At 40.2% G+C, this 15379-nt stretch overlaps 1 protein-coding gene across 3 annotated transcripts in view; it reads right to left on the bottom strand.

Moving 5' to 3' along the window:
- The window catches only part of MCTP1 (multiple C2 and transmembrane domain containing 1), a 539870-nt gene that overhangs the window by 193484 nt on the left and 331007 nt on the right, over positions 1 to 15379 (bottom strand). For all 3 annotated transcript variants that reach the window (XM_007469753.1, XM_007469754.1, XM_007469755.1), the window contains one exon: positions 1618 to 1804. In XM_007469753.1, the coding sequence (XP_007469815.1) occupies positions 1618 to 1804 (187 nt within the window). The remainder of the gene's footprint in view (positions 1 to 1617; positions 1805 to 15379) is intronic.

Genomic DNA, 15379 nt, shown 5'->3' with positions numbered 1-15379 from the left:
GCCGGGACATCCACATAATATTTTACATTTTACTGAAATAATAACTAATATTTGAAAGTAGGTATAGAAACAAATACTCAAATTCTAAATGGAAATGGCTGATTTAAGGAATCCCTTACAGCAAAAAGAAAAAAAAAAAATAGTAATTGGATCATTTCTAATTACCTAGCCTGTAGTATCATTCTAATATATGGGATAGTATCAAATATTAATCCATCAAATACAATATTATAATACCTAGAATCATTTTTATATTAATATATGAATTAATTTCTTTAAAATTGTTTTAATTCATGAGTCTCACTTCTGTGAACAGGAGAATATGTCTTGGTGGGTACCAAAATGTGAAATAATTTTCACAACTGCAATTATATATTAGAAGAGGCCACACAATACCTTTGGCTCTTAGGTGGTTTAAAAATATATACTATTTAGCCTTGCTAAGTCACCTCTATTAAACTGTTTATGATAACACCATTGGTGGATGAGATGTACAAGCATTAGCAGACAGCTGATTCAGTGGAGATAGCCAGAATAAATTTGCTGAAGCACACATCCTGCTAATCTGTTTGAAGAATATTGTAGAGCATTAGTACCAGCACTTCATGTTATCTGCACAGCCTGATAAGGTACATCTTTATTAAATTCAGTTATTGGAAGGATGTCAGTCAGCAAATAGGAATATTTTAAAATCTAAAAAAAAAAAAAAATTAAGCGGTTCTTTGTTAGTCAGAGCTTGGTTTCATGACTGAGTGTCTAGAGGAGCCTTCTAAACACCTGGCAGCATTGTACAATACAAGCTTTGTAATTTTAAGCGCAAAAGCTTTTCTTTTTTCTTCCAGCTTCACGGGTACGAAGACATTCACTTTCTCGAGGCTTCACTAAGAGAGAACAATGGAGTAAGAGCTCCCCTCTCTGTTGATTCAAGAAAACTACATGGTGGGAAATGCAGACCGTGAGGATGCTGGGAAATAGGTAGATTTGGTTGTGAATGTTTGGGTTTGATAAAATTTGAGAAGGGTACTTATTTTAGTGACCCACTATGCCACCCTATCACTCTACATCTGATCGAAAGGTAAGAAAGCTGCCTTTTAATTATATTTCACATTCGATTTTTAAAAATTAAAGGAATGAAGTGAGGCTTTTCTAAGCAGTTGAAAGGGAAAATTATTTCTGTGAATATCCTGCAGTAACCAACCTACTAATTAAAAAGTAGGTGCAGTTAACTCCATTTCAAATTTGTAAGGACAAGGAAATCTTAATTCCAATGACAAATAATCAATGAACTCATTTTAAAGTATTATATAAACTCAACTTTCCATTACAGGAAGTTTCCCTGTATGATAATTTTGTGGTGTGATAAAATTACTGAGGAGAATCTCAGAATCTAGAACTTTCTCTGGAAGAGAGTCGAGAGAAGACCAGCTGTCTAGATATCCATGGGTACCCCAAGTGCTTCTGCAAAGATATGCATGGTATTTGCATCTGCCCAGCCATCTGCTTCTGCTGATTCATCTGTCAGACAGCTCTGCAGATGTACTTCTATCACTCCATGTAAATTATTTACAACCTCTTCTAGTCACCCATGACCCTGAAGGAGGAGGCTTACATACGTACATATCTCTTTAATATTTCCTCGCGTTCTTTCGGGTCCTCCAGGGAGTTGATGGAGAGGTCAGAGATGCTGACTGTGGCCGAAGCTGTCAGGGTGACCAGCAACACCAGGTGACCCTCCCCTTCCTCCAGCTGCAACTCTAGCTTGTGTGTCTGTTCCCTACTGAGAGCCGACAGGTCGATCTGGCACCTAAAAAGAAATGTTTTGAATTAGCAAAAGGCTTTTTTTTTTTTTTTTTTGCCACATCAAACAGTGGAGATGCAGGCTGCTCAGAGCTATGTGAAAAATAAATCAATGGAAATACCGTTTGGACCACTGGAAGCATATGTATTTCATGTCAGCTGACTTCACAAAATTCAGACTCTGATTATTTTAGTATCTAATTGCTTATTTCTTGTAAGATGCAAAAAAATGTGCTCATCTGATTTGATTACTACCCACTATCACCATATTTATAAATCAGTAGGGGCTTTCAGTCCCTAGATGGCCCAGATCAATGGGGCTTTGCTTACAGAGAGACTAACATAAGCTGTCTAAAGAGGCAAACTACCAAGAGTGAATTTTTGTGTCACTAAAACAATAGGTGTTTTGCCCTCGTTCTGAAATGTTATTAAGCAGAGAGTAGACCATTTACTATGATGATGTCATATGTTTTACATTTTTAAAACCATGCCAATTTATTCACAGAACACTGCATAAATCTAAGTTAACGAACAAACAAATCCTCTGAAAACATTATAGCTGAAGTGTTACGTACGAGAGTTGCCTGAAGAGAGACTTTGTAATAGTATGGCAACCGATGCTCTATATATCACCTCCTCAGAGCTGAACACATTGCAGACTCTTTTCATAAAAATGTCAATTGATTTGGAAGAGAAAGCTACTGTGGCGACCAAAACCACAAGGGCAATAAACAGAGAGAAAGGGGGCAGACATGAATAAAAGACATTTGAAACAGGAAATAGCCATTTATAAGAATAGATGTGGTATCGTCATAAACAAGGGGTGGTCAGCTCTTAGGGACAGATTAAATTTTTGCCCCTTCTTATTCTTCACTCTATTTATAGTTTATTATTTTGCTTTTAAGTTAAACATCTGTGAATAGGGCCTCAAAGCTTATGGTTGAGTTCAAACATCTTTAGTGAGAGTGATTTTAGAAACTGAATCAAAGTTTGACATATATGTTTTATTTTTGCCTATCAAAAATGACATGAAAGATAGCCAGACTAGAAACAATTGGGAGAAAGAGGAATATAGATGCAAGAAACGAAGAATAGAAACGTCCTGGTCAGTGATAGAAAATCTGCATGCACTAAACGCTAACTATCAAGACAGCAGGAAATCAGGATCTGTACCAAGTCAGGAAAACATCTTCCTAAAGTTAGGATGTATATCAAGTAACCTCACTGTTCCTGCAAACACAACATCCATTTCAAAATACTCTCATGCTGTCCCCTTAGATTCTAAATGATGAAAAATCATATCAAATGCCTTATTTAATATTCAAATTTTAATTGGAATTAGTTCTTAATAATACCTGGAACAAATTTAGGGTTAAAAAACGCAGTGGTGAAGAACAGCTAATCAAATGCATTCTCTAATAAAAAGGGGCAACATGAATATGATTTTCTACAGATCTTTCTGGCATCTGGCACAGTGCCTAACCTATAATTTGTTGAATGTGAATGAATCTTTGGACTAGATTGAGAGTATAACACTGGAGAATTGAACAGGGATGACAGTTCAGATAGTATTTTTGGTTGGTTAGCTTGGGACCAAGAAAGGTATTTCACTCGCTCTGATCATGAATTTCCAGTCCTGCTCATGCCCTATTCCTATGTGTGATACTGCATCACTCTTAAAACACATTGAAACCTTCTGGAGGATTTCCTTTTATGCCTATTACCATTAAGTGCTGGTCATTTAAGTGTTGGCCTTCCTCCTCTTTTATATATATTAGAGTCATTGCACTTAATTCTTTAGAGTTGGGGAAGGTGTTCTAAAGATGCAGTCCAGGAACTGCAAACTGGCCATTCTCAGATCAAAGCTGGTCCATAGACTTGTTGTTTTTATTGTGCTAAAAAATTTTGAATTTAAATAACTTTAAAGAGAGAGCAAATGTCCTCTGAGTTATTGTCCCCAATACTGTCTAACTTACAGCTGGACTATTTCACTTAATTCTGTGCCCAGCGCCAATAGGCATAAGGATTTGTGATCCTCAAAATCTCCTTAATTTACCAATGAGGAAACTGAGGGCCAGAGAAGTCACATGAATCAATGGAGATACACTGTTAGTTATTAGCAGAGCCAGACCTGAACCTAGCACTCTGGAATCTAAGATCTAGGCTTTTTCCTTAACCAGTCCGTCATTGCTGTAATTGTGCATCCTGGAGGAATGTGCTATGTGAGGCAGCTCTTAAATGGGGTGATATCCAGACTTGTTTATTTTTTTTGCGGTACGCGGGCCTCTCACTGCTGTGGCCTCTCCCGCTGTGGATCACAGGCTCCGGACGCGCAGGCTCAGAGGCCACGGCTCACGGGCCCAGCCGCTCCGTGGCATGTGGGATCCTCCCGGACTGGGGCACGAACCCTGCGCCACCAGGGAAGTCCCTCCAGACTTGTTTTGAACAGGACACATTAACTCAGGTTTCAAGTACAGAAGTGTATTATTTTTATGCTTTAAAAATATGTATGAACTAGGAAGAATGCTGTAAGTAATTGTTCTTAGAAGATGATAAGCTAAGAAAAAATTACAAATTGAATTTTAAAAGCTATGAAACTAATAAAATTTAAATTACCATTGCACATCTATAGGAAAGATTATACTTTTCTGCTGCAACTAAATTTTCAATATTGGGTACACTCGTAGAAACAGTCCCAGGTTCTGTCCTATATTTAATGGTTCAGAATTTTGACTATAATTATTCTAATATAGAAAATGCCTATGTATACAAATATTTTGAAAAGAGAGCATTAATGAATTCAAGATGCTTTTTGCTAGTTGAGGTTACTCAGATCTCCTATTCATCTAAAAACTCTGCTCAGGAGTAATCCTCAGATGCCATTTAAAGCAAAATGTCACCTGATAACCAAGCAAAATTGTCCTAGTAACTTCAGGATAAAGTCAGCATTACAGCATCACTGATATCTGCATTAAATGGGTATCGAATCAGATTACTGCTGGAATTTGGTGGAGAAAAAGCTTTTGCTATTCCTTTGTTGTTATTGAATAAATATGTACAAAGATGGAACTCCTGCAACATACTGTATTGCAAAGTGAATTCAGGACTAATTACTAGGGGCCAGTGCTATGTTTTGAATGTTTGTGTGCTCTCCAAAATTCATATGTTGAAACCTAGTGCGCAATGTGATGATATTAAGAAGTGGGGTGGTTGGGAAGTGATTAGGTCATGAGAGTGGAGCCCTCATGAATGGGATTAGTGCCCTTATAAAAAAGGCACAAGAGAGATTCCCTCACCCCTTCTGTCATGTGAGGACACAGAAGAAAAGAGCAGTTTGTGAACCATGAAACCAGACACCAAATCTGCTTGTGTCTTGATCTTGGACTTCTCAACCCCTAGAACTGTGAAAAATAAATTTCTGTTGAATTCCATCCACCCAGTCTATGGTGTTTGGTTATAGCAGTCCAACAGGCAGATTCTTGGCTTGCCTGTACTTGGCTTGCCTGTACTATTATGTTCTCAACAAAGGAAGGATTCACTAGTTTGGTTACAGAAATACTAGGTGATCATTCAGATGGTTCAGGATAAGCAAAAATTGATGGTTTTATATTGTTATGAAAATAAAAGGCAAATTTTTAAAAGTATTGAAGCAAGTTCATGAACTCCAAAAATATATACACAGACACATTCACAGGGGAAAGAGCCTGAGACTGGGCATCAGATTCCCTTGGTTCTAGCCCTCCATCTGTCACTAATTAGTTGGATGACCTTTTCCAAGACAACTTAGCCCCTGGAATTCCAGGTTCCTCATCTGTGATATGAGGGAATTGAACTAGATGAACTTCAAATTCTCAAAAACCTCAAATTCCACAATTTATTATAACTCTATCCATGTTTACCCTTGTTTACATCTTCCTTTCTTTGCAATTCCACAAACCAATAAAATGGTAAGAGAACAAATTCATCTTACAGGCAATGAAATATTATTCCTCAGATGTATTACGCCTCTACCCTGCTGAAAAAAGTCTGAGTGCTGGTGCCAGAAGGCAGACAATCTAACCTAATATCAAATTGTCTTCTAAGCAGCACTGGGAGGGGGTGCATCCAGATCACCATGCGTGGAGTGAAAAAGGGAGTGTGGATTCTCCTCTTTTGTTCAAAGAACAGCTCCCCTTACATCTGTTTTATATCTGGGTTCCACAAGGAACTCCTGGGTCCTCAGCTGCCTGCTTTGCCTCAGCCTCGACTTTGGCTGGGTATTTCCAAGGGGCTGGTCTTCATCCCACCACTGTGACCAATCAGCTGGGCTTGAGTCCTCATAGGTCTTCCACCTGGGGCTGGCCTAGGACTGTCCTAACTTTCACTTGCCCAAATGGGCTGAGCACTCTGCTTGGCTGCCACTGTGCATCTAGGCCCAACTGCCACATGCCCCAAATCTCTGGCTTCTAAGGCCACTTCTGCACTTGGATAAAAAGCCATACTGTGGAGTATGGGATCTGGCTTCCTGATCAACTGTCAAAGAAACCAGATGAAACAATGCAGAAGTTTTCTCCTTATGGGGTGAAATTAGATCAGTGGCATAGGTGATGGGAAGATAACTCCCCATGCCTTCCACCCTCTCACAAATCATTCCAAAGCAGGATTCTCCATATTGCCTATCCACACATGGCCAAGTGGGCACACCTGCAGGGCAACCACTGTGTCTCTGAAACACAGGGAACATGGCCAGCCCAGTAACTTATCACCGTGCATTACTTCCTAGTCTTCCCTGCCTCATGTTCTTTCTCTCTCACTCTCAGGACCTGGGATTGTACCTCCCAATTAAGTATCAGCACCTAATCCCTGCCTCAAGCTCTGTTTCCTAGGGAACCTGGTCGAAGGCAAAAATTATTGATACCATTTAATCCCCACAGTTACAGATGTCCAAACCCAAACCTGACCATGTCCCACTCCTGGCTCCCCATCACCTATAACATATCCTCAGTAAGGCAATGGGGCACTCCACAACCTACCATCAGCTTGGGTGTCATTTGTTGACTTACACTTACTACTTAAGTAATTCCTGACAGCTTGTAATGTTCCCATCATCCATGCTAGGGCTCACCTGTTTCTTTGTGTTTGCATGAAGCAACCCCTCTGCCTGAGATGATGTATCTACCTATGTTTGCTTGGCTAATTTTTAACTAATTCTCATTGAAATGTCTTTTCCTGTCAATCTCCTGATACACCTCAAGGGCAGGCACCTAGCACAGAGCTGGAATACAGTTGGTGCTCTGTAAGTATTAAAGTACTTATGGATGAGGAGACAGAGGTTCAGAAAGGTGACAGTGGCAGAGCCAGGATTAGCATGTAATGTGCTCATGCTATCATTTCTATATTGTCTTCCCAGAGAGTAGGTTGATTTCTTTCCAACACTCATTCATTCACTCATTCATTCACTATTTATTAAGTGCACTGTGTGTCAAGCCTCTTAACTTTGGGGGGTTCAGCCCTTTCTAAGCCTTCTGGTTTCTCACATCCTTATTTCCAGAACTACCGCAGACCTAGTGTGCTGCTTTTAGTGAAGTTATTTGGCTTCAGAGTTCACGTCAGGGGTTCAGAACACCAAAGTTTTAACAAAGCTGAATTATTCATTAGTATTGTGATATCAAGCAAGTTACAAACTTTTTGTGCATCAGCTTTCCTCGTTTATGCCTTCTCTTTGCATAGAATTGTAAAAACACAGGAATAACAGATGAAAAACTACTTTGGAAAGATGAAAGTACTATGTAACTATAATACGTAGTTTTATTATCTCATATGCCTTAGTTTGATATTGTACAATTTTAAAATGTACTGTCTGTTCCGAACTCATCAGTCAATCAATTATCAATAGAAGAATCAAAAGAGACTCAAAACTGAGATTGGAGAGCTATTTTCTTTCATTCCACAAATGGGGAAACTGAGGCTCAGAGGAATTAAGTGATGGCAAGACTTCACATTTACTGACTTCCATAGCAAAGCTTGAAATTCTTTGCACCTTTTAAAAACTATATGCATTACTTAGCCACATGAAAGGAATATATCACATTTATTTGGTGACGTTTTCCCCTAAGTTCAAGGAGAAAAATTTCAGTATTCTTGTCACCTTTTTTCTCCCCGCCTTTCCTTCTGCCATGCCTAAACCAGTAACCAATGATAGTTTTACCCAGATGAAACAGTTTTGTGATTAGCACCTTTGATGTACACACGGGGTACAGGACGTAAATGTTAGGCCTATTTGGATATATTTTTTAATTTAAAATAGGACAGGATTCAAACTTCATAAATATTTTATATATGCATTAACACTGGTAGCCCATACATCAGATATGTCACATGTGACCTGCAAGTATTCTGAGGGACGAGCAGAAGCTGCATGACATGGAGGGGTTGACAGTGGCCCCCGAACTTGCTGACTGGCTTTTAGTGAATTGCAGTCCATATATGCTCAGTTAGGTGGACTTACGGATTATATCATCTAGTTTTAACTGAACTAATCCTCACAAAATGGACAGTGGCTTTAAAAAATCCCAGTAAATTAGGAGGTTGGGATTAACATACACACACTACTATGTATAAAATAGGTAATCAACAAGGACCTACTGTATAGCACAGGGAACACTTCTCAGTACTCTGTAATAACCTATATGGGAAAAGAATCTGAAAAAGAATAGATATATGTATATGTATAACTAAATCATTTTGCTGTACACCTGAAACTAACACAACACTGTAAATCAACTATACTGCAATGTAAAATAAAAATTAAAAAATAAAAGATCCCAGTAAAGAAACTGTGGATTGAGTATAATACTAATTGAACAAGCATAAGTGAACAGAATGATAAACAAGAACACACAGAGTTGACACATTTACTCCTAGCCCATCTGTCTGTCAGCTACACTCTGATTTACAAACCAATAGTGTGGCATAATCAGATCTAGCAAGAATTCAAACAAAATTCAACTTAAAATTATCAGGAAGAATATCTGCAACAAAAATTTACATCTCCTCTAACAAGGAATTTCTAAGTGTGTTTTGTGCCCTGAAATAATAGCTCATGATATTACGAAGCCATCATGATAAGAGGACATTTAAAAATGAAGCCTTCAGGACAGGAAGACAAGCCTCTATAGAATTTCTTTGGTGGGGGGTCATTTCTAAAAACACATTTTACTAATTTGGACCAAATTTAACGAAAAAATTAGGAAGCTTTTTGAGATTTACTGCATGAGAGCTACTTTACGTTAGTAAAACAAACACATAGTATAAGATCTTATATTATAAATCAATATGATACATAATTCTTTAGAATCTTTGCACTTTAAAGAATTCAATAGGCAACCACTAATGTGTTTTCAAGTTTCACGATTATGCAGTGTACACGCCACCTCTGACATTACTAACTGCTAATGCAGTTATTGCCTTTCTGTTGTCAGCAGTTGTCACTGTCCAACTGTCTTTGGGGAGATGGCTTTAACAGAGCATACTTCCACAAACTTGGGAGCTTCCCCATTCATTGCCTCGAAGGTAAGCTATTTAATATACACACTGTCTTTGGAAACAGCATGGTGCATGGAAACTGTCCTTGGAAATGCCTATCGTAGACAAAATACTGCAGTGAGTATAAACTTTCTGAGAAAATCTTCAGAAGAAAAAATAGTAAGCCATGAAAGAAAATGGATTAAAATCTTAATATATTTGGCTTAGGTTGAGTTTAGGACAAACCAAGACAAGGATCAATGACATTCTTTACTGAAATACTGTCTCTCTCCCAAATAAAATATTTCACTCAATCCTTAGTAAGAAAAATGGTGAAATAGAAAGATTTCATTAAACACTCTCTTCAGTTTAGAATTTTCTGACTAGTTATCTTTGTGCTTTTTTCAAATTAATAATGAGGCAGGATTGCTCCTACTCTTATTTACATAGGAAGTAGAACAATCATTGTAGTATTTATATCACAAATAAGAAACACTGCAAATCAGAATCTATAGAGTGTCAAATGCTCAAACGCAGTGACCTTCAACTTTAAGAAAACATTAATTTGGTTAACAGGCAAAGTCAAAGGCCGTTTTCCTCATTTTCCACACTATACCTGGACAGACATACATGTACTATGTATAGTACATAGGAGGTACTCATTCCACATTCTCTTTCCTTTGGCACTAAATATAGAGTCATAGATTTATTTTATGGTTGAAAGCATTTGTTCTTCACCCGGAACTTGCCCATTTGGGGTAATCTTTTCTTCTATGTTAGTAATAAAAATCGTGTTGAAATAGAACTCTCTACTGAAGTTTACATCTATAGCACTTTATTGTCATGGGCAGTACCAATGCCTCGGCCCTGATCACAATGCAACAAATAAAGTTAGTAGTAATCCACTAACCTAAAATATATGTGCCCCAAATCAATGCCACTTTAAAGATAAAAAAGCATTTTGCACACTAATAAACAATGCTATAAATCTTGCTATATGGGATTGCAAATAACTCTGACTGAATGAAATTGCTTGACATGGGATTTACTTACTCTGCACGTTCATAAAAACAACTTGTTCTCTGACAGCACTCATTCTTGGCAATTTACCACAGCTGTCAGCAGACAATTTGTTCAGATTACTGCTCTGCACAAAAGTGTAACAATCATGAGGATTTATTAGCTGATTATCGTAAAGGTGGCAGTCCGTCTTGCCTGCCAAAATGCAGGTGATCAGAAAGTTAAATAATTACACGCAGATTAACATTATTTCACCTTCACTTGAAATCTGTAGTTCAGCGACAGGTAAAATTTGTTGTTCAAACTTGCAGTACGGTGCACACCACCCAAGTTGGTTTACTGACTTCTTGGCACTTTATCGAGCCCTTAATGGCTTCAGGACATACTGAATACCAGACCGAGGTGAAAGGGGCATGGACTTTAAAATCAGGAGTCCTGGATTTGAGTCTCAGATCAATCACCCCAAATTCACACTAGCTGAACAATCTCTAAACCTCCTTTTTTGCTATACCTCTAAACCTGCCTCACTTTTTGCACCGGCAAAATTGGTACAATATGAAGCATCCTTGTTACCCCCTAATATTGAACTAATGTATGTAGTAATAGTGCCCTATACAGTGTAAAGCACTATTATTATTGTTTCTTTCCATTCATGGTAAATTTATTTTTGTGTAAAATTTAACAACCAGATGGCATTAACTCACTTGATAGTATAATGGTGAAAAAGTTATAAGTATCTTGGTAAATGCATAGGCTACTTTTAATTCAAATGCAATCATTCAGTATTTTTTAAGTACAAAGATTACTCAGACACCTAGACATTTTAACCCATTAATTCTCCCTTTTGAATTATATACAAATATCTTTCTTAATTATACTGAAACTCTGTACTTTCCACTAAGGTATGCTGTTCTAATTGCCTTTGCATTAACATCAGGTGTCAAATGCTACATTTATTTCGAGAAGGAAGAGCCACAATTTCCAGTATTCAGTCAAACTTCAGGTATTTAAATTTAAATATAGCAAATATTTATTAAGCACCTGTTACTTGCCACATACCTTAATAGGTATTGAGGATGCCACAATGAACAAAGCACTCAAAAACCCCTGCCTTCATGAAGCTCACATTCAAGTGATGGAAAACACATGATAAAATAAGTAAGTGAAATGCATAGTATGTCAAATGGTGGTTACTTCGATGGAGAAAACAAAGCAGGATAGAAGAAACGTAATGTCAAGGAAAAGAAGTTTCGATTTTAAATAGGGTTGGTATGGCTGTCTCCCTGATGTGACATTTGCGCATAGACCTAAAGAAGGTAAAGAAGCAAGGCAGGTGGACGCCTGAAGAAAGAGTGTCACAGATGGAGGGAAAGATCCTGAGGTGGGAAGGTATATGGTGCACCTGAGGAACAGCAAAGAGGCTGGGACAGAGCAGAGGGAGGGAGGGGCAAAGTAGCAGAAGTTCAGGGCAGAGGGGTCGCAGGGCCAGATCACCAGGAGCATCAGAGGGCTCTATGAGGACACTGGTTGTATACAGACTGAGGTGGGAAACAACTACAGGGCTTCGAGCAGAGGAGTTAAATTATTTTGTTGATGTTATGTGGAAGGAAGGAGAACAGGAGGCTCTTGCCGCTGCCCACATGAAACTGACGGTGGCTTCAACAGGAAACAGAATGATTGAGATGATAAGGGTGATTTCTGACTATATTCTGGAGGAGAAGTTTGCAAGTTGCTGAATGGACTTTATGAGAATTGAAGAAAGGAATAAAAAATGACTCCAAGATTTTTGGTGTTAGCAACGAACGAGAGAGAATCCTGACGGAGGAGCAGATTTGGGGCACTGCGGGTGAGAAGTCTGGCTTTGGTCCTGCTAAATTGGAGAAACCTATTAGACGTCCAAATGGAGATTTCAAGCAGGCAGTTGGACGTGGAGTTAAGGAGTGGATCTGTATGTTTGTCGTTGTCAATCTTAGGTGGTATGGAAAGCACAAGAGTGGGTGAAGGCACCATAGTGTCAAGTAGAGACAGAGAAGATGCCCAGGGAGTGAGCTCTGAGGGTCTCCAGAATTAAATCAGGAGGAAAACGAGGAAAAATCTGCGGGGGAGATGAAGAAAGAGCATGTGATGAGGTAAGAGGAAAACAGAGCCCTCTGTTCTGGAAGCCAACTTAAAACACCTGTTTTAAGGAAGGAAGCTATCAGCCAAGTCCAGCGTGGCTGCTGGATCAGGTAAGATGTAGGTTAAACACTGGCCATTGAATTTAGCAACGTGGTGGTCACAGGTGACCTTGACAAGAGCAGTTTGTTGGGGGCAAAAGCCTGACTACGTGGGATCAAGTGAGAATGGGAGTGGGTACTGTTCAGTGTAAAAATAGTTTTCACTGTGTTGACACTCCAGATTTGCAAGTGGCTCTTTCATTCATAGCCAGTCTTATCTTTGTAATAAACAAACAAACAAAGTCCTGTTACAGAGTATACGCTTACAAAAACACATTTCAAAAATCATTGTATGTGGGAGACCTTCAAGATGGCGGAGGAGTAAGACGCGGAGATCACGTTCCTCCCCACAGATACATCAGAAATACATCTACACGTGGAACAACTCCTACAGAACACCTACTGAACGCTGGCAGAAGACCTCAGACCTCCCAAAAGGCAAGAAACTCCCCACGTTCCTAGGTAGGGCAAAAGAAAAAAGAAAAAACAGAGACAAAAGAATGGGGACGGGACCTGCACCAGTGGGAAGGAGGTGTGAAGGAGGAAAGGTTTCCACACACTAGGAAGCCCCTTCGCGTGCGGAGACTGCGGGAGGCGGAGGTGGGAAGCTTCGGAGCCGCGGAGGAGAGCGCAGCAACAGGGGTGCGGAGGGCAAAGCGGGGAGATTCCCGCACAGAGGATCGGTGCCGACCGGCGCTTACCAGCCCGAGAGGCTTGTCTGCTCACCCGCCGGGGCGGGCGGGAGCTGGGAGCTGAGGCTTGGGCTTCGGAGGTTGGATCCCAGGGAGAGGACTGGGGTTGGCTGCGTGAACACTGCCTGAAGGGGTTAGTGCGCCACAGCTAGCCGGCAGGGAGTCCAGGAAAATGTCTGGACCTGCCTAAGAGGCAAGAGACCATCGTTTCGCAGTGCGCCGAGGGGATTAAGAGCGCCACCTAAACGAGCTCCAGAGATGGGCGTGAGCCACGGCTAACAGCGTGCACCCCAGAGACTGGCATGAGATGCTAAGGCTGCTGGGCCACTACCAAGAAGCCTGTGTGCAAGTACAGGTCACTCTCCACACTGCCCCTCCCGGGAGCCTCTGCAGCCCACCACTGCCAGGGTTCCGTTATCCAGGGACAACTTCTGCGGGAGAACACATGGCGCGCCTCAGGCTGGTGCAACGTCACGCCAGCCTCTGCCACCGCAGGCTCGCCCCCGACTCCATGCCCCTCCCTCCCCCCAGCCTGAGTGAGCCAGAGCCCCCGAATCAGATGCTCCTTTAACCCCGTCCTGTCTGAGCGAAGAACAGACTCCCTCAGGCGACTTACACGCAGAGGTGGGGCCAAATCCAAAGCTGAACCCTGGGAGCTGCGCGAACAAAGAAGAGAAAGGGAAATTTCTCCCAGCAGCCTCAGGAGCAACGGATTAAACCTCCACAATCAACTTTATGCACCCTGCATCTGTGGAATACCTGAATAGACAACGAATCATCCCAAAATCGAGGCAGTGGACTTTGTGTGATTTTGTCTGTTTAGCTTTACTTTTACCATTTGTCCTAGGGTTCTGTCTGCCCGTTTTTTTGTTGTTTTGTTTTTAGTATAGTTTTTAGCACTTGTTTTCATTGGTGGATTTATTTTTTAGTTTGCTTGCTCTCTTCTTTCTTTTTTTAAATTAGTTTTTTATTTTTAATATTTTTTATCTTTTAATAACTTTCTTTTCTTTTCTTTCTTTCTTTCTTTTTTTCTCCCTTTTCCTCTGAGCCGTGTGGCTGACAGGGTCTTGCTGCTCTGGCCAGGTGTCAGACCTGTGCCTCTGAGGTGGGAGAGCAAAGTTCAGGGCATTGGTCCACCAGAGACCTCCCAGCTCCATGTAATATCAAACATCAAAAGCTCTCCCTGAGATCTCCATCTCAACACTAAGACCCAGCTCCACTCAACGACCGGCAAACTACAATGCTGGACAACCTATGCCAAACAACTAGTAAGACAGGAACACAACACCACTCATTAGCAGAGAGGCTGACTAAAATCATAAGGTCACAGACACCCCAAAACACAGCACCAGATGCAGTCCTGCCCACCAGAAAGACAAGATCCAGCCTCATCCACCAGAACACAGGCACCAGTCCCCTCCACCAGGAAGCCTACACAACACACTAAACCAACCTTACCCACTGGGGGAAGACACCAAAAATAAGGGGAACTACGAACCTGCAGCCTATGAAAAGGAGACCCCAAACACAGTAAGCTGAGCAAAATGAGAAGACAGAGAAACACACAGCAGATGAAGGAGCAAGGTAAAAACCCACCAGACGAAACAAATGAAGAGGATATAGGCAGTCTACCTGAAAAAGAATTCAAAGTAATGATAGTAAACATGATCCAAATATCTTGGAAATAGAATGGAGAAAATACAAGAAACGTTTAACAAGGACCTAGAAGAATTAAAGTGCAAACAATGATGAACAACACAATAAATGAAATTAAAAATTCTCTAGGAGGAATCAATAGCAGAATAACTTGAGGCAGAAGAACGGATAAGTGACCTGAAAGATAAAATAGTGGAAATAACTACCACAGAGCAAAATAAAGAAAAAAGGATGAAAAGAATTGAGGACAGTCTCAGAGACCTCTGGGACATTAAACACACCAACATTTGAATTATAGGGGTCTCAGAAGAAGAAGAAAAAAACAAAGGGACTGAGAAATTCTTTGAAGAGATTATAGTTGAAAACTTCCCTAATATGGGAAAGGAAATAGTTCAAGTCCAGGAAGCACAGAGAGTCCCATACAGGATAAATCCAAGAAGAAACACACCAAGACACATATTAATCACAATATCAAAAATTAAATACAAAGAAAAA

The sequence above is a fragment of the Lipotes vexillifer genome, unplaced genomic scaffold (genome assembly GCF_000442215.2).
Source record: "Lipotes vexillifer unplaced genomic scaffold, Lipotes_vexillifer_v1.1 scaffold67, whole genome shotgun sequence".
Classification (NCBI taxonomy): Eukaryota; Metazoa; Chordata; class Mammalia; order Artiodactyla; family Lipotidae; genus Lipotes; species Lipotes vexillifer.
The sequence above is the reverse complement of the archived record's forward strand: the minus strand, read 5'-3'. Positions and strand labels throughout refer to the sequence as shown.